We start from the raw sequence: 27,966 nt of genomic DNA, 5'->3' as shown, positions 1-27,966 counted from the left end.
TGTCATTCACCCCTGTCAAATGAGTAAATGTGCAGTGCTTTAAAACCTCACCAGATGCACACTGGATTCAAAATAAAATGAGAATATATTGAATGGAAGGGCATTATTGCCACTTGAATTTTGCACTGCTAATTAGTTTATCCACAGAGCAATTGGTTCCTTTTTGCCTTTATTTCTTCTGCAAACAGAACTTCTTTTGATTTTTGCACAGAAAAAACATACTGATGGGAGTCATACTAAACTGGTGTAAAGCAGACAAGGATTTTATTCTAACCACTCATGATTCTTGTTTTCTTTTCCCTATAAAACAGCAGTTGTCCCTTGATTTTATGACATCTGCAGTGGGTGAACGTTCTTCAGACATTGCCTGGAAAGACGTGACATAAGAGGTTAAAATGCCTCTGCCATAGTACCAAAAGTGAGAGAAGGTAAGGAGGGGATAGATTTACTGGAGGAGGCAAGAGGGACTCTCATTAGCACCATCTGGACACAGGAACATCACAGCTTATTGTATTTTACAGTGAAAATATGCATACATTTGAAAGTGACTGTAAAGATCAGATTCAAACTCAGCCTAAACTCTCTCCAGATTAGGGGATTTAGAATTTGTTCAGTGCCTTATCTTGCATGAATGGCTCCTTTCTGGGGCTGTCTCCCTTCTGCAATTATCCTGTTACAGCTCAGCCAGTGAGGCAGGAAGGAAGGATAAAGGACAAATCAGAGATAGGAATGCCCTTGCCACCTTACTTCAGTAACTTACAGGTTATCCAAATCCTTGATATAACTTTAGGACACGTCAAGCTAACCAGGTAAACCTCTTTCCCTGATGGCATGATCCTCATTTGGGATGACTGTGAGTTTAATACAGAATTCATCAAGTTAGAGAGGTAAAGAAAGAATTGAATTGCTTGAAATTTCCTGACCTTTCAGGAAATTAATACCTCAGTAACTGGTTATCTGCAATGAAAATGGCATCCACAATGAAATCACAGCCCTTCATACCAACCTGTGTATATAAAAAGGTAAATTCCAGTGTTTAACTGCAAAAATAACAACCTCATTGACATGGAATCTCTTCTCAGCAACTTTGTGCATTCTCTTGCAAGTAAATCAGTACAGAACATTTTTTACTTATTCAGCTAACAGAGAGAAAATCCCCCCCAAAGAAATTTGTGTATGTGCTTGCCAACAGAAAACAAATCCTACTGGCGTGCCCTCTCCAATATCATGAGCAAAAAATACTCATAAATCTTAGACCTGAGGTAAATGTAGTAATAGAACTGCTAGTAAATCATTACTTCTTCATTACTAGCTGACACATTGCTGTGAAAAAGTGAAAGTGCTGATCACTGAACTGCAGCAGTGGTGGTGTTTGTAGCCATGAATGTACTGTGTGACCTTCTTGTTGTTTTTTGGAGAATGATCCAGTGTGCCACAGCCAGAACAGCCTTCAGTTCTGGGTAAGGAATCCACACCTCCTAGCAGGAACACAAATTAAACCAAGAACAGTTTCTTCCACAGATTATTCAAACTATTTTTTAACCCCCTTTCAGCTTCTATATTCTTATCACTTATTACTTTTGCATTTACTTTCCCAGAAAAAACATTTGTTTACCATCTCAGGATACATTTTACAGAACTTATGATGAAGACTATGAGGAGGAAGCAACTGCTTTCCATACTTCTGACGTGATACAAAAACCGGAGTCAACATAGGAATTCCTCACTGGCTCGGTAGGTTTAGGATCAGACCATTTTAAACACAAGATTTATGTTTAAAAAAGACAATGGAAAACAGCCATGAGAAAATTTGGAAAATATGGTGGCTAAGAAACCATTTGTCTTGGAAAAATAGTAGATTTAATATTGAAAATATTTTAAAATATGTGGGGTTTTTTTATGGCAGGCATCCATTTTGTATACTTTGAGTAAGTTGTTATTTTTTATTATTATTATTATATATTATCATTACTGGGGGTGCTTGCTTAACAAGGAATTCTTATGTTTTCAGAGTTCACTTGCTCCTGCTGTTTATAGGAGCAGTTTGCTGAGACCAGCAGTCCTCAGGTCATTTATTTCAGACAAACCAACCTCTCCCTGTCTGGCTGCTGTCCTGAGTGATGTGGGCATGTAGGAGGCACTTCAATGTAGGACATCATGGCATTGTCTGGTGCTGGTTAGTTGATGGCTCAGTGCCACTTCCAGGGAAATAAGTGACAGAAAAACCCCCTCTTTGTACCTCATACATACCCAGGTGAATCATGTTTTGGAGAGAGAGGGGATAAGGGAATGGACCGCACTCGAGCTCCAGATTAATCTGTAACCTTACAAAAAGGGATCCCTGTGCTACATGTCCTTAAGGAATTAGAAAGTTTGTTCAGCTTTGGGAAGAAAAACACAACTCAGTTTGAGGGGAAATAGTAAATGCAAACTGAAACTAGTTCCCATTCTGTGGGAAAGTCTACCTTTTTGACATTGTCCCTGTTATGAAACAAAATAAAATTTCTTCCCAATTTTTTCCTTGTAGTTATGTGCTAACAGAGAAAAAGTATTTAAGGTTAGCCCAAATGCTTTGCTTTGACTTTGAAAGTTTTAAAGTGCTTGAAATGAAATATATTTTGAAATTAAAATAAAAAAGTAACACCTTTAATTTGATCTGATTTTTTTTCACTTTTCTTGTAATTAGATTTCAAAGAGTTAACATTTTCCATATAAAGTTTTCCTGAAAAGTTCCTGACAGACAGAGAAAATAACTGGGCACAAGTACCACTGAGTTTTTAAAATACACCCCACTGCAGCAGATAGCTGCATGTACAGTAAGGCTTTGACTGTGCTGTTCTAACCTGCTCTCAGCACAGAGTTTCTTTACCTGCCTTTGTTGCTCCAAATGTTCTTTTAGACCACTAATCTGAAGGAAGGGTCCTTGTGGTCCTGTGATGACACTCCTTTATTTATCAATAGATGTCCACTGGGGAAAAAAAAAAGGGTGACTTCAGTGGCCCCCTGCAGATGGAGGAAGCTGGAGATCAGAAGCTAGGTTTAACACATTGTACTAACTTACAGTGGCTCTTCTGTTAGCTAAGAGCATCACCCAGCTTCCAGCACAGCTACAGCTGCAGGAAAGGGCTGGCAGCTAACACAGTAATGAGTAAGTATCTATTGAGATTCACTCATTACTATTAATTTCCCCATTGCTTCCAACTGATTCAGGAGCTACTTATGGAAATTCTTCTTCTTCTGTCTCACTGAAATCCAGTGCTGTTGCTGTCAAACCTGCCAACACATGCAGCAATGCTACTGTGATAAAATAAGTCCAATTCTATCCCAATCTTGCTTTCCTAGGGAAGAACAGAACTCATTAAATAATTATCAACTGTGACAAGAAAGTAGCTGGCCAAACACTTGCTGCTAATCTAGGCATGACAGCAGGACTATACCTTTCAAAGCAGTAATTAGTTAGATGAACAACAACATAAGTACCAGACAATGACACGGAAAGGACTGTCCCTAAAGGACAGATCCATTATTCGTAGGGTTCAGTGTTTGTGTGACTTATGAATGTTATTTTGCAGTATAAAATTACATTTCTCCTCTGCTGCCTTTCTCTTTGTTTTCTGCACAGTTTATGGAAGGGGGCGAGAGAAAATCTGGAGCTGAAGCCATGAGAGAGCGGGTGGAAGAAGCTCTGCAAGACTTTCCTTACATTCATGAAATGAGGGTGGGTGGATAGATCTCAGAGTAGAGCAACACCATCAGCCTGCACCTCCCGTCCTGCGTGGATAAGAAATCTAGTACTTGCACCCTGCCCTTGTTTTATGCTTAGACTGATACTCACCCAGTGTAGATTTGTAGATTAGATCTGGTGGTGATCATGACTTTCCTTTCTCAACAGGTCAGATTCTTAGGTGGTGTAAATTGGTGTAACACATTTGAAGCCAGTGGAATAATACAGATTTATCCTCAGCACACACCAAAGCAGCAGTAAGTGCCAGAGGTGTTGTCCTACCAGCTAAAAGAAATCACAAGCCCAGACTGCTACCAGTGAATGTAGAAAACAGGATTATGACCGCACGTAGAGTTGAAGATGAAATTACACCCAGCCAAACTTGTTTTCAACGGGACTGTTCCAGTGCTCAAAGTTAAGTATACACATAAGTGTTTGCAGGATTAAAGCCTTGGTTTGTAATGACAGAGCAAATCCAAATAGAGATGGATTAGCTGGCAGGGGGCAGGTGAGGTGGTCAAAGGCACGTGCAGTTCATCATATGGCTCTGTAATTTACTACGCGATTATCACAACTACGTATTTGGTGCGGGGATATAGATATACATGCACACATGTATACACAGAGCCAAACTTTATTGGCACAGAGGCCCCACAGTCATTTCAAATTTAGACTCTGGGCTGCACTTGTTCCAGGACTGTGTGTCTATTGCCAACACAATGAAGCGCCTCAGGCTTCAGTCTGATTCTTTGTTTGCTTGCCCATTAAAGTTCTTATCCCACACTCCCTTTTGGCAGAAAATTTTGTTATTTCTGCTTTATGCTGGCCTAGGCCCTTCTCTTGCCTCTGTTCCTATTAACCTATAGCAGTGACAGCCAGGAGCAAAGTGAAGCAGCTGGTTGGAGATGCTACTATCAGACTGAGAAACAGCTGTTGTGCAGAGGGGCCACCCTGAAAAACTTCTATTGCCGCATTGCTGGGCTGTAGTTTGGCCATTGCAGTTGGGGAATTGGGGAAAGAGAGAGCTTTCATTTTCAGATATTTAATTGCTGAAAAATGTAGGGGTGTGTGCAGCATCTTTATTGGATGTCACACAGAAGTAATGCTTTCCAGGTATTTTTTGGCATTTCACATCATTATCCTCTTACTGCCAACATGGAATGGCCCCATGTTGCAACTAAGTGTGCAACCGACTTCCAATTTTTCTGTTTAAATTAATATTTACCAGTTGGTTATTTTTGGCAGACTTTTATTGATAGCACTGATTCAAAACAAATAGCCAAATTCTGCCCTTGGTTACAGTCTATGACATTTGGAGTTAACTCCATTTTTACCAATGCCAGCAAGGGCAGCCATGGTCCTTTTCCTGCCTTTTGTACCATGACCTTTGCTCTGTCCTTACCTTTAGATGAGAGTCAGGCTGCAGTTTGAATAAGCTGGGATACAGCATTGAGTAGAGCTCCAAAACATATTGATTTGGCACTTCTCTAAGATATTTAATGGTCCCTGTATCTTGCCTTTCAGCAACCAGTCACTTCAGAATATTATTGTGTATGTGCAGAAGAAACTCTTGCAAAAGCACTGTAACTTAGACCTTTGCTATCAGCCAAAAACATTAATTACTGGAGTACTTTTGTATCCATCAAAAATCAGGTGGATGAATCACTTCAGACTTATTTCAGTTATTTCTAAACTAAAGATGTAGCAGAGTCATTGACCAGGGCATAGGACCCACACTTGAACAGACTCAGAGCAAGTGAGGTACTCAAAGAAGCTGCACAGAATCTTCTGCATGTCCTGCTGTATGTTTGCCTCCTGAATCCAGGATGTTGATACGAGTAAAAACCTCAGCTATGTCTCTAGAAAAGCTATGAAATGGCATGGCAGTGCCTGTGTAGTTGGCCTGTGGGCCCAAGGGCTGCTGCACTGGGCTCACATTAAGAGCTGTGCTTTGAGCCACATTCCTGTTTGTCATCTCAAGGGTGGGAAATCGCCGAAAGAACAAAGCCAGCCACCAAGGCTGCCAAGCTAAGTTTGCTGTGACATTGATAAATATTCAAGCCAATGTCTTTCAAATGTTATTGTGAATCACCTTTCCCTCCTTCCTTCCCCTGCTTCAGTCATCTTGCTGGCTCAGAATATTCACCTTTGTCTCAGACCTCAGCTGCCTTCACTTTATTGCATATGATTGCTATTGTCTTTGTCTCTTTTATCCGCTTCACTGTGTCTCATTTTCCTAAAGTATCTGGCACCCACTTTTCCATAACACTGTTCCTTTGTTTCAGGAAAACATAATTTCAGGAGGCAGCAGAAATACAGCTCCAAAGGCCACAGGGTGACATCCTCTCTCACCTGATCTTTATTCATATCGGGGTTTAATGGTACTTTTTTTTTCCATTTCTCAAGCACCCTGCAACACCCTTCCTCCCTGACAGGAAGGCACATTTTAATTCTCATAAAAATGCTTTCCTACCAATCTTCTGTTCTTCACAAGTTTCAGAGACCCCTCTGTTAAATGCTGGTTTTCTCATGTGGATGGACCTGTTGAATGGGTTGTGGTTTATAACTGTTTTGACATTTTATTCTCCTTCCTAGATTTGGAAGAACTTAGACCTTTTTGTCATTTCCAATTCCTGTCTTCCCAAATTCTGTTTTGAATACTGTGGTAGGAACAATTGCGAATTCTAAATATCTGACCTGTTTGGCTTTCTAAAAGTAATCTTTTTAAGATGATAATACCACTAATCTTGTGTTTGTGGCTCATACATAATCAACTTGCCCTGGACATCATCAACAACACCAAAAAGAAAAGTTTCTCTCATTTCTACCAACTCAGGCAAGGATGCTGTTACGCTGTCCTTTATGTACACTTTCTTAGCTCCCTAGTGCAGCAAAAAAAGGGCCCTCAGTCCATTGAAATAATACAAAACCTCAGTTGCTGATGGTAGTGGTATGTGATTTCCTGTGTACGTTTTACACCAGAAGGTACAGTGCCTATTGTACATCCCCATTTAGAACTCAAACACAATGGTTCATGCAGCTGCATGGTGACCTGCCAACAAAGTTTAAGACAGCATAGACTTCCACATGAATCTGCAGATTAATGAGACAGAGAACTATCTTCTTTTTTCCCCACAAAAGGCTACTCGCGCATTCAGAATGTGCTGCAGACTAACACCAAAGTTCAGCTCGCCACAGGAGTAGAGAGAGAAGAAACACGCTCAGGATACACTCAGAAACAGCCCAGCCCTTATGGAAAACTCCTGTGGAATCTAACACAAAACCATAACGATTTCTACAGCTTTTTTTTTTTCCCCTACCATCCTATAGCTCGGATAGCTCTTCTGTTATATTCTATACAATGGCTCAAAAAACTTCATATAAAAGATATAATGCTCCATAGGTTTTAGAGTAATTTTATAATGTTCTGTTACATTTCTATAGGACCCCCTTGTTTCTATTCCAATTATGTTATCCAGAACTTTTCATAAAAGGCTTATCTTATAACAAGCCCTTTCCCTCTCTTTCTGTTTTCCTTTAACAAAAGAGAGATATACATTACAAGGTGTGTTCTTACAACTCCATGATTTTATGCATATGAAATTCCCATACGTGGCAAAAGCATTATTTGTCTTCTGGCTAGGAAGTTTAGTAAATTAGTGAGAAAAGTGTCAAAGCCAGACAAATATAAATTTACAACTGCCTTCTCATCTTGATTAGGCCAATGAAACAACACTAGTGTGGAAGAGGGAGAAAAACATGAGCTTTCAATCTTTTTTTCCTATAATTTAGAAGTAAAGCCCAAATTATGAACACTTACAGAAACCTTTCTTGGCATCTGTCCTCTCAGGACTTTATGTTGAAAGGTGAAGTAGAGCAAGGGTTAATTATCTCCCAGATAAAAGAAGTAACAAAGTGTTTGGCACATCACAGTCCTAAAATTATGATGTAATTCTTACATATCCCTCTTTTTGGAATACAGTGGTTTTGTCTCAAGTTTTAATCCATTTCCATTTCCAAAATCATTTCCATGAGTTTTAGGCTGCTTAATATTTATCAGTGGACAAAACCAGCAGGTACTTCAATGGTGATCTAATACCTTTATAATCTGAAGGTGCTAATCCACTGTGGAAAGATAGCTCAGAATATTGTTTGAGCTAATAATTAGAGGCCAGATTATTCCAAAATGGACTGGAGAAATGACAGCAACATAAATAGAATTTTTCATTCAAAGGTCACCAAGTTAACACTGGATTCACTAGTCTCTGCTTGGCATGGCCATGGCTCCAGACACGAAATTGTCTTCAATTCAATTGTGTTCAGAGGGAAAAGGAACATAAGATATTCTGTATGGTCTTATGATGAGCAATAAAAATTGCTGTGACTGAAGAGCTGTTGCCTAAGAAATAACTTTCATTACTCACTTTTTGCATTTACGGAGTTAGTGATCAAAATAAGTAATTCCACATCTATGCAGGCAAATTCTAGGTATAATAAGAAATCTATAGAAGCCTAAAAGTTAAGGTAATTGATCCAATGAAGGTCACATGGTCTATTATTTTTTTCTCTTCCATAAATTTCACAGAGTAACTGTGTTTTGATCTCAGAGAGGCAGGAGAGGGAAGCTTAAAGCAAAGTGGCAAGATTTAGCTTATAAATTTGAGACAACTATTTTTAGTCACTGATTCTTGACACAAGGATACCCTTGCCAGTCTTTATGGCTTGAAGAGAAGGAACCCCAGAAAGGTTTGATAAAATGAGAATGTCTTAAAAAAGGACACATAGAAAATATAAAAGAGCAATCCTTGAGTTGATTAACTTCATTTATTAAACAAAAACTTTGTGTCAGTTTTGACTCATCAAGAGCTTATTTTGTTCATAAGAATGCCTTTGATGGTATAAAAAGGTTTCTGAATACATAAATCACAATTCAATACCATCCAAAGCATCATCAGATGTCATAAAAAGGGATAAGTTCAAATTCCCTAAGTGTTAATGTGGATTGTGTATCCACTTAGTTTTATTATGAAATCTTTATTTTATTCCTGAGATGACTGTATTATGTCTTACTGCTTTCATGATCATTTCAATTCATCTAGCTCCTGCATACATTTTAGAACTTTTCCTTTTTCACATAACTCCCTTGAGAAGCAGCTTTGCATTGACTCGGTTTCTTTCTTTTCCCTCTTTAAGAAAGTTTTGTCTCTGTGGATTTTCTCTGAAGATGTTTTAACTGATGAGCTTTGATTTCAACACTGTTTCCCAGACTGACTGAGCAGTGGAGTCTCATTCTCTTTGTGAGTGTGTTTGCTGAAGTTGGTACTGTGGTCCAGCTGAACACAGTTTTCAACTCTCAGTACTGCAATCCCAATGCATCTCCTGTTCTCTGTCTTTCTTTTGTTCCTTAAGATATTTCTTGAAGTATGGAGAATCCCTACTCCCCTTCTAGAACTGGAGGAAAAGTGTCATATTAATCTTTGGGAATGCAGATTTCTGTTCCTAGTTTTCTAGTGTTTGAAAAAATCCTGACTTTGTTAACACAGTCATTTTCTGGGACAGAATAAATGATTGATGTATTTGTCCATGAATTGCTGGTTGTATTTATTATTATTTTGATGAAACAGAGTAAAATAACATGTAAATAGATCCATGAAGTTCAGTGAGGCCCAGAGCAAGATCGTGCACATGAGTCTGGGTGATCCCAAGCACCAGTACAAGCTGGGGGATGAAGGGATTGAGAGCAGTCCTTCAGAGGACATGGGGGCGTTGGTGGGTGAGAAGCTCAACACAACCTGACAAAAAAATGCACCCTGGCAGACCAGAAAGCCAGCTGTGCACTGGGCTGCATCAAAGCAATGTGGGCAGCTGCAGCCCCACATTTCTCTTCACAGAGAAAAGCAAGGCACAATTCTTCCCAAGAATATTTCTGGGTTTCACTGAACACAGAGAAAGAAAACACAATTCTTATTATTTGCTGTGCCTGTGTTTGTGCAAAAGTAGAATGCAATATGGAGATTGTTTACCCAAAGTCATGGTGTTTTGTTTACCCAAAGTCATGGTGTTTTGTTTCCTTGGTCTATCAGGGCCAAGAGTGTGTGTGTGCCGGGACTGTCAGGTGACAGTCACGAGACTGAGTGCAGTGCAGAGCAGTTGTGTGCAGGGTTGAGTGCTTGGCAGATTCAGTTTTGGATGTATAGAATAATATAGTATAATAAAGTAATCAATTAGCCTTCTGATATCCATGGAGTCCTCCTCATCATTCCTCCTTCGTCAGGGCCCTAGCCGGGTTGCAATAGGCAGCAGGTCCAGGGCGGTGATTGCCCCTCTGCTCTGCTCTGCTCTGCTCTGCTCTGCTCTGCTCTGCTCTGCTCTGCTCTGGTGAGACCCCACCTGAGGTGTTGTGTCCAGCCCCCAACGGAGGAAGGACATTGATCTGTTGTAATGAGTCCACAACTATGATCTCAGGGCTAGAGCACCTCTGTTATGCAAAGACAAACTGAGGGAGTTGGGGTTGTTCATCCTGGAGAACAGAAAGCTCAAGGGAGGTCTTACAGAAGCCTTTATGGATCTAAAGGGACCTACAAGAGAGATGGAGAGCAACTCTGTATAAAGGTAGGTAGAGAAAGGACAATCTAAAAGATTGGGATTCTCCAAATTGCTGTCTTAAAGAACATTTGCTTTTCCATCTGGTCAATCATATCTGCCATACTGGTCCCTTTACATGCTTGGGCCCTGAAGTTCATTTACCAGGTGCTCCAACGGCATATGTAGATTCTGCCAACTCCAAGCCCCACACAGTCTTTCTTTCTCACCCCATTGAGAGGCCTGTCAGTGATATAAACCTGCAAGGCAGTCACACTTAAGATAAAAGTTCTTACAGTTTTATCACTACTATTATTATTGCTATTGCCATTCTCTTAGCCCTGAAAGCTAATAGGCACTGACAATGGACAAGGGAGATGTGAGAATTTATCTAAAATGTACTTGTCTATATGTAAAATACTTTCACAGCACAATTCTCCATAGTGCTGAATACCTGAAATCCCTGATCAGTTCGCACTTATTCTGTCTCCATTCTGGATCATTCCAAGAGCATCCCCAAAAGAGTGCAATGGCCATGTGACAGATGGTTTCCTCCAGAAAGCATTCCCAAAGGCAACACAGACAAGACTGCACCATATTATGGGTGCACATCCAACATCCAGCCCTTCTAGTATTCCCAGTGCCACATCCCTGAGCTCACAGAACTCTGCCCCATGGAACCAGCACCACAGGGGCTGCAGCTTCAGGGACACATTATTCTATAAACATTGAGCAAACACCACAAATCAAGAGTGCTCTCCATGGGCCAAAGGCTCACTAGCCCAGGCCCAGAGCAAAACTCCCAAGTCCTTACTACATTTTTTTTTATCCCATCTGCTAAATGACCACCAAAATTTTTTTTCCAAGTAATGAGAATTCCCAAAGCCACTGATTGTAATAAAAATACTCTATATCTGACTTAATTTTCAAATGCACTCTGGTACCTAATGCAGAGGTGGGAGAGCACCACATTTCCATATTAACACATCTGGAAGCTTCCAGCTGCTTCTTGTGTGATACTTCTCACCACAGTGTCTCTCTACAAATATTTAGTACTCTGCTGGACCAGGTTTCCTCTTCCAAGAAATAGAAGTACCTGTCATCTGATGATGGATGGTGGCTCTTGTCTCAGCAAAATCTGTGTGCTCTCTGCTGCTGTCCATGAAGAAAAGCAGGCACAGAAGGAAAAGCAGCAAAGGTGGTTGACAGAGAAAACACGTGTGGACATGAATCAGCCTGCTGAAAGACGGGCTCTTCAGAAATAGGGAATCACACCCTGAAAGGGGGAGCTGGTATACTCAAACGATGCTCTTTGGTTTCCAAAATCCATCCACTCAATGCATTGGTTTTTTGTTTTTTTCATTCATGAAATTGAACCAGGACAGTGAGGGAAGAAAGTAAGAACAATATTAGTTACAGTTCTCCCTCCTTCCCGCTGTTACTTCATTTTGTTGGAGAAGAGATTAGAAGGAGGAGTAGTAGTCTGCAGTAAAAAGGAAGATAAAGGAAAATTATGACACAGAGGACACTGAAGATTAAGATACCTGTATATGCAGCAGAGGAAAAAGAAGGAGTGTGTGAAGTACATGATACACAGCAGAAATCCCAGCAATGGAATTTGCCAGGAACTAGATGAAGGTGGTAAAATCATTAATAATGAAGAAAGCCATATTCAATAAATATGTCTCTCCTTGATTCAGAAAAAGCAGGATAACAGCAGTATCATATCAGGCAGCCAAAGCCTTTTTCAGTCCATTAGTAACCAAATAGGATGTTAAATATCTACTTGTGATAAAAACCTGTAATTCATCAGGCCCAGATAACTTGCACCTGAGGAGTCTCAAATAGTTGGTGGAGGAGATTCTTCCTTCCACACGTTAATTTTTAATGGGTCTTGAAATAACACAGAAATTCCAGAAGACTGGAAGAAGACTGATGTTTTGCCAGTATTCAGCAAGGACGAACATGACGACCTTGGTAAATACAAGCCAGTGAACCTAACTTCAAACTGGAGAGGAGGTGAGGGGGGAGCAAAATAATAGAATATGGGATTCAAGTGATAAAGAATGAAAGGACAGGAAGTAATTAATGCCAGTCAGCATGGTTTTATGGAAAATAGGTCTTGTCAGACAAACCTGATTAGATTACAAATTTGGTTAAAAAGGTAACTGCCTCAGTGTGATATACTGAGACATTTGTAAGGCATTTGATTTAATTTTGCAAAACATTCTGATTTAAAAAAAAAAAAAAATATTGTACAGCCCTGGTGGAATACCCCCTAGCAGAACAATGCTTTTATTAAGCAGCAAATCTCAAAAATGTTTTATCTCTGGGAAGTCATCATTGAATATAGGTATTTTTAGCATGGCTGGGAAAGGGTCATTCTTAGGCATAGCATTGAATATTTTTGTAGCTGGGTTAAGTATAAATTACTGTTTATTGTATTGCTAGTGTAATCTTTGCAAAAACAAATAGAAAAGTAACCAATATGTACATAGATGTGATGATACATCTTTTTACAACATTGGTGTGGCTACTGAAACTCTTCATATTTTCAGTGATCCTATGTTTCACAATGCTGAAAAAATCCCCAGAGGTTTAAAGAATAGCCGCAAAACTCATTGTTAGAGCTGAAGAAAATGCCTTACCATGAGAACTTTATAAAATATGGAGCTATTGCTTGGTTGCAGTGAGTAAATACCTCCATCAGCAGAAAAGCAGCTCACATACTTTCCTTTTTCAGCACCCCCAGTGTGTTCAGAAAAAAGAGTTAGGCAGTCTTAGGGCCCAGGTCACCCTGAAGGGCTTCTGTTTCCACATCAGTAGCAGGAGAGGTTAAATACAGCCTGGTGGCAATGGGGTGTCCCTCATGTCACGAGGGGTGCCTGACCTACTACACACAGCAGCACTCGTATAGGTCGTCTGCATCTGTGAAAACTCCAAGATTTTTCTCTTGCTTGTAATCCCTCTCCAAGTAAAAGGGCAGGATAAAATGACCCTGGATAATTCAGAAAGTGTCCTGGCCAATTATCCTAGGGAGCCTCAAGGAGTTATCAGAGGATCAAAGACCCTTCTCTAGTCTTCAACTCAGAAAAGTTGCAGCTAGACAACAAAAGGAGAGGCAGGGGAAGAATGTGACAACTTAATGATGCTACAGGAGCACTGGGTATGATCCTCAACTTGAGCAAGCAGGTCCCACTCCTTCAAAGTCAGTGGAGAGATGCTAATTTACACCAATGGGGAATCTGACATAATATGTTTTTTTATTTTCTTGAGTCCTGCCGTGGCTCCATAAGCAAAGGTTAATGCAGGTCTGCCAGGGGCAGGCTGGAGTTAGCACAGAAAGGCAGTTGTGAGGTTGCTGATTCTGATAAAAGCAAATTGTGAACTGCAAGTATCTGAGTGTTGAGTGTCACATTCACACCTAACTGCTGCCCTTGCCTGTTCCCCACAGTCATCCAGCTCTGTCATCACATGCTATGTTCCTGAAACCACATTTGTGCTGCTGTCACTTTTTGTCTTTGGACATTTGTGTATAGGCTTTCTATAATGACATACTAAAAATGCTTGTAAACTTCAAATGAGTGAATTACAATATGTTTAACCCAGAAAAATCACTTCCATATATTAGGCAGAAACTTGAGTCTTTACTTCTAGTTCTGCACTTGCAGTAGGGATGTTAATATTGATAAAACTGCAGGAGGCATCTGATAGGTGAGGGCAGTGAGGAGTTTGTTCTTTTCAGAAAAAAAAATTAAATTAGGAACCTCTTTCTAGATCTCTGGGTCTTTAATGTCATAATGTCTCTAAAGAGAAGTCAGACATCTCCATAGGGTTGCCCATCTTCTCCACTTCCACCAGTCCTCTCTGACTGGGAACAAAGTTCTGACTGTCAACAGAACCACAGCATCTCTAGAGTATTTTTGTTTGTGTTTCAGTAGTGGGCAATGTCAACACTGTCAACATGTCAACAATTAGTGGCACAGATGTAGAAGATAACATGAGGACAGATTTTGAATGTCACACCCAGGCCCCTCCAGGGCTGGGAGCACATCTGCCTAGAGATGTATGGGTGACACACTATCCTTGCAGCCCCCACTGAATTCTGAACTCACTGCCATCCCTGAACTCCCTCCCACCTTGCAGGTTATTTCCTAAAAGTGATCAACTGCATTTTTCTTCTTTGAAAGGCAGCATTTCCCAGCTCCTGCTGAGTTTTTACATTCACACTTAATCTCTGGTTCAAAACTAATAATGCACTCACTGGCTAAAAATGTGCAAATCTGAACCCAAACTACCCATAAATTGCAAAGATACCAGAAACAGCTGCCTAGCTACAGCAGGACAGAGGTTAGGACAAGTCATGAGATCTACCCACAAAACTTACTAAACCAGCTTAGGCTGAGTTTTTCATTACTTACACTACACTGTGGGATGTGCTTCCAGCTGCCCCTGTTGTGAGCACCTGGACTGGTGAGCTGAAAGCAGCTGATGGTAACAAGAGGTACAGGAAAAAAAAATACAAAGGATAAAAAAGACAAGGTTACTATACCAGATCTCTCTGGAAATAATTGTATTAAATATAGAAAAGGTTATATACCGTTTCCATTGTCCTTTCTCTCCCCATAGGCTGCTGGCCTATGATTGTTTCTTGTACCTACCCTGTAGCTGATTTTATTGTTTATTCCTAGCTCCCCCTCCAGTTTGCTCGGGGCCCTGTGTCGTAGCCAGTGACTCCGTGCTCCCTTTCCAAGTTCAGAACCTTTCTGGCTAAAGTCTGCGGTGACACGAACACAAAAAGACAGCTCTGGGCACGGGGCATGCAGCCGTTCCTGGAGAGAGCAGGCTGCGCTGCGGCGGTACCCTTTCTGCAAGATTAAGTGATTAAGCCTAACTAAAAGTGACTAACAGGGATACATCTTTTCCTGTCAAACACAGAAGGTTTTCCATAGAGCAGCTCCAAGGTTGTGAGTGAAGGTGAACAGCTCTGCTTCTAAAGACTCCTTAATTTTAAGAAATTCAAAGACCTGGCACAACACTTTGTTCTGTGACTTTCTTAAACCTACACCCTACTTCATATCCTTTCATGAGCCATTATCTTTCTTATTTAAAGCAGACACAACAGAAGTTAAAAAAAGACACAAGAGATGAGAAGTACAAGTCTCTGCAGATGCAAGGTATAATTTAGCAAAGTATTTTATCATCCAATCCTGCCAGGTCTTCAACACATTCTGTTGAAGCATGGACTCTCCACTCATCTTGTGAACAGTGGAGAGAGAGAGAACTCCAGTCTTTTTCTGGTTGCAGGAAACTCCCTGGTGTTGACTGTTCATTCAGCTTTTGCATGCATATTTATATGGCTAAAGCCTTGAGAGTCTTCATGAGTTGATTACTAAGTCTGTGTTTTGCAATAAAACATTATTTATTTAGGCATTCATATTGATTCATAAAAACCCACGTTCAGATTTTCTGATGAACATGGTATAAAAACACATAAAATAGGGAGATCCAAAAGAATATGTTTTATTTACAGGTTTTGTATAAATACAGAAAACAGGGGATGGGATAAATAACAAAGTAGTCACCAAACTGTTTTCATTAATAACTTATCAAACCAGTTTTATTTTTGAAAACATCCAAAGGAAGCAAAAAGCTATGCAGGCAGCTGGTTGAATTTCTCCTGGAGGGTTTGAATGGGACTGCAGGCCGGTGCTGAATTTCACTCTTGTGAATAAATCCAGGCATTATCTTTTGGAAAGCAATATCTTTCAGGGTGGAATAAAGCCTACTTAGTAAATTATTATTTTTGTTTTTAAAACTAAATGACTCTTTATTAAAAAAGAGACCTACTGAAATTTGAATTTTTCCTCATTACCTGAGGCATAATCAAATTGTCATCTGTTTTACAAGGGTGATAATGTGGAACAGAAGTGTGATACCATTTGCCATCATTCCAGCTGGTTCCCCCCAAAAGACACCTTCTCACAACCTTCTCATCAGTGAACCCACACGATCTTAGAAAAGCACAAGTTATTGTTTAGAAGTGGTCTGATAATGAACATCAGAGAACCATTAAGGTTGGGAAACACCTTCAAGATCATCAAGTTGATAGATACAAGTTGTTGTAGACCTTTTTTATTTGCACACAGCGTAATTTGAAACACAAATTAAATGCTGACTTCTGGAAAAAATGTAGGAATTTGTCACTAATTTCACACTGTCAGTGTGACCAGCATTTCACTACTGGAATATATCACACTGTTTTCAGATTTCAGAAGCAAATGCTTAACCATTTCATTTTACTGATGTAGAGAGAAAAAAAAGCTGAGAATATTTCAAAACAGTTTAAAATGCTATGACAAGATACAGCAGCTGAAGGAACAACTGGGCAGTTTTAAGGGAAAATAAAGTATATATATATATTACTAGGGTTTGGGTTTTTTTTTTTAAACCACTTATTAAGAACATTTTAAAATCAAGATTAGTTATTTCCTAGAAGTTTTGCTCTACTTTGAGCAGGGATTAGTTGAAGGAATTTACTAGCTTGTGCAGTGTAAGAAGTCAGAGTCGGTGGGTTTAGGAGATGTGACTTTATTTGTCTAGCTATAATGGATCTATAAATTAATCAAACTGGATTGACCATAAGGGCAGTTTCCCAGTGAATGTTAATTCATTCTTAAAGTGCATACATTATCAATCACTATTTTTAAATATACTTGGATATAGAATAGTCTATAATTAAGAGTCCAGACCTTTGAGCTTGACATCCTCAATCTACACTGAACTGGGATGTAAATGGCAGTCCTCATGCACTAGATGAGGTACTTGGTTAGATACTGCTCCTTTTACTTTAGCTGGATACCCTAATTCCATCCCTGCAGTCTGCAATTGGGCATGATCAACATCTAGCTGAGTTGTTGAGGGTGATAGGATGATTTTCAAGGACTGGACCTATTTTCATTGCTCAGTCTTTCCTTATGAAAACAGTGATGTTTTAACTAATTCAAATAATGCTGGTCCAGAAAGATACATTAATTTTGCAGTGAATCCACTAATGTCATCGTGTTACGATGGATGAGAATATCAGAGAAGTTAAAGATATGCAACTGATATAAATGATTATATGGAATAGTGCATTGTTAGGGCCCTGAGGGCACAACTACGCCTTAATCTTCCTGTCCAGCTTCCCTGGGGACTCCCACCCACCTTGTCTCCTGCTGCCCCTGGGACCTGGCTCACCCCTGAGCATGCCTGGGGCTCTCAATTAACCTGCAGGGAGAGCCTGGGCTTGCCACACTCTCTCCCTGCCCTGGTTATCTATCCAGGAGGCCACCACACCTGAGCTCCCTGTGACCTGAACTGCAAACCTGCTCATGATGGAGGTGCCTTGATCTGGGAGGCCTTGCTGCTCCTCTCAGTGGCACTTCATCACCCTGGTGTGAAATAAGTTTCAGATTACCCCACTAACTATTCTGCTAATGCAGTCAGTATATTCCCTGCTCACTGTGCTCCTCCAGAGCTCCAAAGGAGAAGCTTGCAGGGATAACAAGCAGCTTCTCCTGAAGATACTTAAAAGCTATTTCCTGAGATAACTATGATTTTCACAATATTACTGAATAGCAATGGAGCATGGAAGTATTTCTTGGTCTTTTGGCAGACAGAAATCTTCCAGATGTGATAAAAACAGACACTTTCTATGGCACAAGAAAACTTATGGTTAGGCATATAAGTTAAAAAAAAACCCCAAAACCTAAAAAACAAAACCAACAGCAAATCTTAGAGGCTGGGAAAAGCCACTGATGTTCAGGAGGAGAGCAAAATCACCTCAGTTGTACCTTTCTTCAAGTGAATAGGACTCGCTTCACTGACTTCGGTGGGAGCTGGATTAGGTGCTAATACCAACGAGAGGGCCGTGAGGCCAGCGGCAGAGCCCCCTCTGCCCGAGATCCGGGTGGGTCCGCGGCATGCTTCCACCGCACGCAGCGTGCCGTGGGCAGCGTGTCCGCGGGCCGGGCAGGGCTCGGGGCCGGTGCCGGAGCCCGGGCAGGGCTCGGCGGGCAGGGCTCGGCGGGCAGCGCTCCCGGTGCCGGAGCCCGGGCAGGGCTCGGCGGGCAGGGCTCGGCGGGCAGCGCTCCCGGTGCCGGAGCCGGGCAGGGCTCGGCGGGCAGCGCTCCCGGTGCGCAGCCGCCGGCGGGGCCCGCGCCGCCCGGAGGAGGCGCTTCCCGCGGCGGCGGCGGCGGCGGCCCCGGCTCCCAGAGCAGCGCTGCGAGCCCGCCCGGCTCGCTGCCCTCGCCGGGATGCGCTCGGAGGCGGCGCCGCAGCTGGACGGGCTGGAGCGGTTCGCCAGCGCCGGCAAGGGCCGCGGGCTGCGGGCGCGGCGGCGCTTCGCCGTGGGCGAGCTGCTGCTGAGCTGCCCGGCCTACGCGGCCGTGCTGACGGTCAGCGAGCGCGGCAGCCACTGCGACGCCTGCTTCGCCAGGTAGGGCCCGGGCCCGCCCGGCTTCTAGGGGCGGCGGCGCTGCTTTCCCCCTCCTCGGCTCGTGGTGCTGCTGTGGCAGCGCGGAGGTCTAAAGTCAAAGCTGGTTTTCCGTGTTGAGCAGCTCAGGAGAGAGAAAGGAAAAGGAAAAAAAAAAAAAGTTCTGCTCTTCCCCTGCTCTGGCGGTCACGTAGACACGTGCGTAACCATCCTCTGGCAGGAAGTGTCGTTGATCCGTCTAGTTTTGTAATAACTTGGTGTTCGGTGGTTTTAATGAAGGTTTGATAAAGGAGAAAGGGTCTGCAATCGCCTAATTCACACCTCACATTCCCTAGTGCGGATGGAATATCTATGAATGAAATGTATATATCTCCGTATTGAAATATACACCAATACTTGTATATTACCTGTGTCTGAAACCTTAGTCTGCAAATTACTTTTACTGGGGCGGAGCACAGGCAATGCAAGAACTTGTTTGTCTCCTGGCTGGGAATACTGGGACTGGAGTGCTGCCTGCTCCTGAGTGCTTCGGGATTCCTGGTGCTGGAGGGATGCGGGGGCTCGGGTTTGCCGGGGCCTCTGCAGCTCCTCCTCACCTGTGTGCAGGGGAGGTTTTCAGTGTCTGCCTCAAGCCTCTCAATCTGAGCTGCTGCAGGGTGTATTAAAAGGTGTATTGGGGTTAGCAAATTCAGCATGGATATGACACTCTAGCACATCACACCACACCACACCATATTTTTAGAAAGTGTAGTACTTTTGTGGCTTCTGACAGCTTGCAGAGGAATTAAGTGCTTACCTGGTTATAACTCAGAGCAAATGTTAGTAGTTGCCTCAGCAAAGAAAAACAACTGTTGCAATTGTGCTATTTTTGTCCATACCTCCTTTTTCTTTCCTCATTACCTTATCTGCTTATGACTTGGTCACTTGATTCACCCCACTCTTTGGATATGAGCACCTAATACAGTTCTAGTGAAGCTGGTGAAGCGAGTTCCATTAATTTGAAGAAGGTGCTGTGTTTGGTTTAAGAGTTTTGTTGTTTTTTTTTTTTAACTCTTGTACCTAACCACAAGTTTCCTTGTGCCAGAGAAGCTGTCTGGTTTTGTTTATCATATTCAGATTTGTCTGCCACAGGACCCGGGAATACTTCCATACCTCACTGAGGTGAAGTAATACTGTAAGGATAATAGTTATCTCATGGAATAGCTTTTGGTTATCTTCGGGAACAGCTGCTTGTTATCCATGCAAGCTTCTCCTTTGGAGCTCTGGAGGAGCACGGCAATCAAGGAACCCACTGACTGCAGCAGGACAGCAGTTAGTGCGGTAATCTGAAATTTATTTCACACCAGGGTGATGAAGTGCCGCTAAGAGGAGCGATGTCTGGGTGATGTAAGGTGATCCGCCAGTGCTCAGACATGTGTTCTGTGTCTGTGACTGTTGCATTAGCGCTGAACTAGCACGTACAGATTCCAATCTGTGCTGGTAGGACTTCCAAAGAGCCCTAGCAGGGAGGTTGTGGGCTCGACAGCCAGCCGTGGGAAGGGAAACTTGGCCAAGTTGTCCTGAGAACTTTTGTGACTACATGGGCAAAATGAGGCTGTAACATTGTATTTGCATGAGATAGTGGTTGTTACTTTAAATACTTGCTTGTAATGTCAGCAAGAGGAGTCATGGTGTTAGCCCGGCTCGCTCAGGTTGCACCTTGTGTGCTTTGCAGATACAATCAGAGGATGCCAGGCTCGCTGGGTTTTATGGGCTCCAAATGCCAGTGACCACCCAAATGTTGCACACTGTCACATCATGTAAGGACCCTCACCCTTGATTTACTCCAGTGAGCTTACCTCAGTGTAAGGCTATTTATTTATTTATTTCTACTTACCCCAGGGAGGGTATGCAGACATTTTAAAAGCATTCAGTACTGCTGAGAGATCCCTATTGCTGTCACACCAAAATGTCACTTGTTGGGTAACACATGTTCTATTTTTGGTGGGATCTCTTGCAACACATGCACTTTAAAGCAGAAAAGGACCTTCCTCGTGGCAGTTCCCTCTGGTGGGGTATATACAAATATAAAAAAGGAGAGTGTGGGCCTTAGGTCTGCTCAGAATACACAGATATCAGAGCAGACAGGGTGTCACAGTAAGGGGCTCTCAGGTGACAGGAGATCAAACAGTATATTTAATAACACAGTATTTTTTATTGGATTTTGGAGGCACTTACTCAACAAAGGTCATGCATTCTGTAACCAAAGAAGCAGTAGAGTTGTCATAGCAGAACCAAAGAGTTAATATTGGTGAACAGAGCGATTTTAAAGTTTGCAAAACACAATAACTTTAGCTCATTATTCTTTGTATAGTGGCAAAATATGATGCTGTCTGTCAAATAGCATGGAGTAACATGTCTTCAAACCCAGCAATTTATCAAGAAAGCAGAGTGCTTTTGCATGATGAGAGCTGCGTGGAAAAATATGCTTTTGAAAGTCTAATACAGTTTTCATTGTGAAATGAAACTGTATTAGATGCAAAAAGTGATCCAGTATACACTTTTATTTCATTCAGGTTTCTAGAACAGAATAACTTCTGTTTTCTTTTTAAGGAAAGAAGGATTGTCCAAGTGTGGAAGATGCAAACAGGCCTTTTATTGCAATGTGGAATGTCAGGTACGGTCATGCAATTTGTGAGGGTGGGGGGAAGGAGGGTGGGGGTGCAGAACTCCAATTTTTGTTTGTGTGGCATTGATATGCTCTAATTGTAGCTGTGGTTAATAGCAGTCCAGTCAGTTCCAGTATCCCACAGATGCTGACCATGGAGCTGTGCATTGGACAATTACAGGATTTCGACATGGTCTGCATGACTCTTTCAAGATCAGTAGCTTCAGGGCTTGATACCACTGAGACTTTGATTAAAGCTGCCTGTCAACCCACTAATTATGTCTGTATTACTTCTTCCTTTAAGGACAGACCTGATAATTTAGCATTAGCTCACTAAACTGATAAGAGATCCTGTGTCTAATGGAAGAAAATCAAATCTCTAAATAGCCATCTTAGGAGAGAGAGTTTTTTAAGATTTTTTTTTTTAGAATATTTGAAATATTTTGATTATTGAGACTACCACAGCTGATGGTAGTCATAACCATTTGAAACTTATCAGGCTTTCTCCTGAACTTACTCAGTGAGATAAACTTTTATTCCTTTTGGTTTTTAAAGGATGTAGAACGTAAGTGCATACTAAAGTAGAGCAATACAAAGACATCCAAAACATTTGCATACGGTTCTCACTCTGTTTTTTATTCAAATTAGAATAGGCATCTTAAAAAAAAAAAAAAAGAAAAAAAGAGACAGGGTTAGACTATTAGAATCTAGCCTTTTTGGGCCCTCAGCTTGATGTGGAAGAATGATCCAGTTTCTGTGTGGAAAAACCCATCTGGGTTGCTGGTTGGATAATGTGAGCTATGCAAGGTCTGTGGTGCACAGAGTGTGAGGGATTTGAGTGACCCAAGGCCTGGCATGCCACTGTGTGCCAGCTATAAATAATCCAAACCTTGTCCCGCATGTTAATGTGCTCTTGGGTGCATGGGGCCATGCCAAGTGGTCCCTGTTGTCATTACCTGGTCAGAGATGTCATGGTTTGTGCTGCTCAGTGCCCAGGCACTTTGGACATGGCTGTTGCTTTTATTTCGAGGATGTCTCTTATTCTCCTGTTGCACACGTTTCAAAAGAAGCCTGATCTCTCCTCAGTTTTCCTTCTATTACCTCCCCTACCTCCTGCTTTCCCACAGAATCCTAGTGAGTTGTGGGTGAATCAAATAGCCTTTTGGTTTTGAGGCATCAGGAGATCTCAAAAGGCTTAACAGGAGTTTTTTACAAAATTTGCAGTAGTTCATAGAATTGCCAAAGTGAAAGCTTACTGTATGAGCATCTTTAAGGGTCTTGAGAGAAATCTGTATGAGCTTTAAAGACAGTGTAGAGAAAGCCTGTGATTCGTTCATGAAAAATGCTTGTTTCTAAGAAATGTTTCTTCATGTCATTATTTCTTGCAAGCTTTTAACTAGATGAGATAAGGAAATCCTTGAACAAAGCAGCTGTTTAGCAGCTTTTTTCTGAAACTGTTTCTTCTCTTACTATATAAAATGTACAATGGCTTATGAAACAGCTGTGCAAGATTTTCTGAAGTAGGAAAGCTCAGTAATTTGTGCTGGGAAAAATAGCAAGTAGATGTCATGTTGGAGGTGGAAGAACTTATTTCTTCTCATCAGTGGTCCTTTGCTTGTCCTGACTTCCAGCCTTGACAAAGTTTATACTTTTATACTTACAAAGAAGGAGGGATTGATTAATTTTATTTTCTTTTTTTTCCCTGTGAAGTTTTGTACATGTATTGCCTTTTTTTAGATTGATTTTTTTTTAATCTTTATGTTTTGGTGGTCAGAATTGTCTCTCTCTAGAGGGACATGTTCCTAGAGTAAAAACCTGAACTGCTCAAACTGAGTGTCCTTAAGTCTGCTAAAGCTGCTGCTCAGCAAAAGCTTGTCTGTCTGATAAGTTAGTGAATTAGAATCTTTCCTACCTGTTGCTGTGTGGTATGATGCTCTAGATATAAAGGCCTTTTTTAGATTTTGTTGATGTCTAAACTATAGTATGACATGCACAGGTACTAGTACCTCATCCTTGCTGGTGATATACAAATGGCTTTTGATTCCCTAGTTTATATAGCACTGTCTTCCATCTTTTGGGCCCTTCTGAGTCAGTCTGATGAAATTTATGAACGTTGCTGAGATTGAATTCTTTGACATTCTTTCAAAATTACCTTCAAGGACAATATTCTCTAGAAACTGGTCTCCACTGACTCCACTGTGCTACACAGACAGCCTCTTGTTCAAAGGCACTTTTCAGCAGTTCAGCAATTCTTTGTAAAAGCTAAAAAGGATATCTGTGCCTTGATACTGAATTTGTAACACTGGAATGTACAGGAAATGTGTCCCTTTTGCCTGCATGGATGTGAGACATCATGAGACACTCATAAAAGGCCAGGGCTGTACTTGAGAACTGTCATGGTATTGTTCATTTCATTTTTATTTTATAAGTTAATTTTTCCCTGTAAATCCATATTTTTTGGTCAATTCAGCTGAAAATTGTATGCACCCAACAAGAACATGATATGACTTCATATGTTGGTTGGTACATTGTCAGTCAATACAATGCAGTTAGACAGATGTTTACCACGTGAGGCATAGGGGGATAAAAACCCAAAGCTTTTGAGCTTGCTGTTTTCTTATTTAAAGATGTCTTATACCACAATTCATAGGAATTCTTGCTCATTGTGGGGAGAGGTGGATCTATGCACACACACACAGGCTTTGGCACAGCTCCTTAGTGTTCCTGTTTTGGTCTCTTATCATGCTTTTGGGATGGATAACCACATGTTTCACCTATATTAAGCTAGATGCTTGCATAGGTGTGGATTCAGGGCACATAAGAGTGGAAGTTGCCTTCACTGCTTGTCCTTGCTACTCTTAATGTTTTGTGGGTTGAATCTAGTCTGGGTTTGCTGGATCATTCTTTCCCCAAGCCCGAATCCAGGTCTCCTTTTAAAAGGGATTGTGATTTCCAGCAGATTCACACCGTCCCACTCTCCAGTTTCACCTCCTTGGAGAGCATGCCTGTTATTATAGTAGTGGCTTTCAGCCCCCATCTGCAGCTGTTTGGGTCTTGACTTCTTAAATTATAATCATTTTAGTCAAGCGGAGGAGACCTGTGCTCCTTTTTTCTCTTTAGAAATTAGCTGCTGGAACACCCTGAAGAGAAATGTTTTAATAGGGTTATGTGTTGCAATTTTTTGTGGACCTGGTGAACATGAACCAGCTACTAGAACTCCTCTTGCTGTTATTAGACATGGCTATCATTTATCCCAAAGAGAGTGGAGATAGCTAGCCAGTGTGCAGAAGGAGATGTTTCTGTGGTGAATTTCAACATTTGAAATATATTTTGAACAAACCACTTATGGGGTTTTTTTAACATGTCGCATTAAAGGCTGCTGAAGTTGGTATTTCTGGAGTGAGTGAAACAGGTATTTTTACTAGCTAGTAAGCCTGAAAATGTAGTTGCACACCTGTAATTAGCATTAAGCAGGTGTGTTTTAAATGGGACCTTGTAGAAATTACCTACTTGTCTTTGTAAAGATGTAGAAAAAAAATACAAAATATTTTTGCTGTAATGATTCTGCACAAAAGGTTTTTGACACTGCAAGATTGCACTGGGTGTCTGTCCCCCTATACAAAAACTTTCCCAGTGTATTTTTCTTTGGCAAATGTCTTCTGTGAACATGTTAAATGCTAGCCCATGAAAGTCAAATACCCTCTTTAGCCCAGCGTTTGGTAAATGATGATAGGGAAGGGTGGCTCTGAAGATATATAAAACTTCTGCCTTCACTGCTTGCTGAAAGGCTGTATCAGAGAACTTTACTAATTAATATCAGACCTCAGAAGTTGCCTCACTGGAATTCAGTTAAGGAGTTTGATGCCATTTGATCACAATTGGGCCTTAAGATTCTGAAGAAGTGAGCTTAACCCTGCACTGGCTTGCCCATCATTTCTCTCTGGTATTTATCTGTGTTTCTTTTCAATTGAGTGAAATAGAACTTTTTATTTAGTATTGAAAAAGCCCATGTGAAAAAAGAGGTATGAGGACATTTGTTTGGACTTGAGATTAATTTTTTTTAATATTATATTTTGTCACTTGTTTTTCTCCTATGGTGAGGTATAAGACAGTGTTCTGGGAATCAATCCAGTAGTCCTAGATGGCAGAATCTTTTTGAAGAACTTGGTGAAGAGGACTGTTCCCATGCTTTGATGTAAAAGGCATAAGCTTTAAAGAACTTCCCTTCCAAAAATGTTGTCACTCCTAAATGAAGGGGAAAATATTGTGGATGTAATGAAAATAGGAAGAAAATATCATTAATGTAGCATTAGAGATTCAGCTAGAACAATGCTACTTGTTATAATTCAAACTACCTGGAGAAAAATGTGGAAAAGAATGCAAAATACAGTCCTGCTGTGATCGCAGGGAAAGCTGCTGTCATGGTGTTTCTATCCCAGGTATTACTCAGTCATCAGAACCCTCTTTTTTTTGTGGTGTTTCAGGCTTTTATCTCATTTTGCACAATTCAGCCGTATCTTGTCCCTTTAACCTCCCTACCAGTTCATACAACTCAGTGTGATTCTGCCTGGGGAAAGATTTTAATTAACGAGGTGTAAAGAATAAAGGGACAAATGGATTTTTTTTAAAACACTGCTTCAAGACAGGCACGTGATTTTGCATTTTGATTTTTTGTTTTATCAGGTAATTTCTTCTGTTTATTTAATGGGTGTGTATGGATGAGAGTCCTGCAAAGCTTCAGGTTCAGTGCCTTCACTTTTTGAACAAGCATGCTAAAGTTAGTGGGTGTCCTGGGTAAGCAAGAAGAGGTGAGAAATGAGATTTCCCTCTGTGTCTTTTTAGCCTTTATCCTGTAGATTCCTAAGCAAAGGCTGTCAGGAATGTTCCAGAAAAGGTTTTGGGGCATATGTGGGAAATGGGTCTCTCTGGAGTCATTTTGTAGTGTGACAGCTGTAGGAGAGTTGAGAGTGTAATTTCACATGACATGATTACAGTGTAATATACTATTTTGGTTCTGGTCTGTATTGCCACATCTCTTAGAATATTTACACTGGAGCTTATTTCAAGCAGGCTGTATGTAGGTTTTTTTGGAAGTACCATAGTGGGATATTGAAGACAGCAAAGTTGACATTGTGAGGGCTTGAATACCCTTGCAGTGTTTCACTGCTTCAAACCCTACCCAAGGCCAGGGCAGGTGCTGACCTTTCTTTTCCTAATAAAATAACCTCCTAAAGCTGTCTGTGCCCAGGACACTTAAAATAACTGTTTTCACTGGAAGAAATTTTGGTATAGTAACTCTGAAATTAGTAATCTTGGCTTTTGTTTTGATCTGCAAAACCTGTATATAAGCTGACCAGCCAAGGCAGGAGGCACTGAGGGTCCTGATTCCCCTGACTGTTCCCTGCTTTGGGGTGCTGTGTGTAGTTCCCACAAGAAATCCATCTCCCAGCAGACCAGTAGCACATCTACCAGTCCTGTGCAGATGCTTCAGACAGCCTCCAGGGTGTCTCCCTGGTGTTTCAAACAGCTCTTGCCCTTAGTGGTTAGGCAGCTGAGGGAAATTGTTCCTTCTGTGCCACTCAGTCACTGTCATGGGCCACACTGGTGGGTTTTTTAAATTATTTTTGAAAATTGGGGCTGAGTGGGCCAACTTAGGGTCTGCCATATGAGTGAATCACAGTAATGGGATTTCAGAACGTTCTGGAAGGTGCTAAAATTTTTTCAAGTTTTCACTTACAGATTTGTGGGATTTGTTGTGAGTTTTTTTCTCTGCTAGTGTTTTCCACCAGTTTGAATCTGGTATGAAAGCAAAATCTGATGCTTCCTAAGCAGACAGAAAACTATAGGTCTGTTCTAACATAGTGCTATAAACATGTGTTTGGGATGAGATATAGCAATAAATAACTGCATTGCTTGAATATTTCCATGTTTAAATGAATTAATAAAATGAAATTTGATGTAGTCTGAGGACAGCCTGGGCTAGTGCAGATTGTTTATATTTGATTCTGTGCTATTGTTTGGAAGATTCTGTGGCCTTGGGTGAAATTTGTTGAGTGACAAAAGCCAATGAGTGCCTTTTGCCATCACTCCCTGTCTGTTGAGCTAGGAATATGCTATGCATTACCTAAACTATATTCTATACATTCTGCTAAAATGTTTGTCTGTATTAGTGTTTTTTTCCTTGTCTAGCTGTACATTTATTCTTCAACATTTAAGGAAAAAAATCTGATAATTCCACCAGAATGTTTGTGTTTGACCTTACCGTCAAATGATTGTTAGGGATTGTGAATCCATTGACTTCAGACACATTACTCCTGATTACAGCAGGGTCACCTCGTAGTGAGGGGCCAAGGCATTAAATGGAAATGAACCCAATAAAGTCATCAAGCTCAGACCTACTGCGTCCTCACATGCTTGATCTGAACAATAAGAACTGGTGATTTATAAATCATGTTGTCTGTTTGCTCCTCTGTCATTTAATACTTTTTTTCTGTTGAGTAAATGAAGATGTTCTGACCTCAGCTCATCCCTTGTGGA

At 41.1% G+C, this 27,966-nt stretch overlaps 1 protein-coding gene across 2 annotated transcripts in view; it reads left to right on the top strand.

The window, feature by feature from the left end:
• Positions 1 to 18,572: 18,572 nt before the first annotated feature.
• Positions 18,573 to 27,966, top strand: part of SMYD2 (SET and MYND domain containing 2) — a 28,842-nt gene continuing 19,448 nt past the window's right edge. Inside the window, exons 1-2 of one of the 2 annotated variants that reach the window (XM_036381199.2) lie at positions 18,573 to 18,785; positions 21,375 to 21,438. In XM_036381199.2, the coding sequence (XP_036237092.1) occupies positions 18,604 to 18,785; positions 21,375 to 21,438 (246 nt within the window). In that variant the 5' untranslated portion in view covers positions 18,573 to 18,603. The remainder of the gene's footprint in view (positions 18,786 to 21,374; positions 21,439 to 27,966) is intronic. The other variant, XM_036381200.2, reaches the window with a different exon arrangement.

The sequence above is a fragment of the Molothrus ater genome, chromosome 3 (genome assembly GCF_012460135.2).
Source record: "Molothrus ater isolate BHLD 08-10-18 breed brown headed cowbird chromosome 3, BPBGC_Mater_1.1, whole genome shotgun sequence".
NCBI lineage: Eukaryota > Metazoa > Chordata > Aves > Passeriformes > Icteridae > Molothrus > Molothrus ater.
This window is presented reverse-complemented; position numbering and strand designations above follow the sequence as displayed.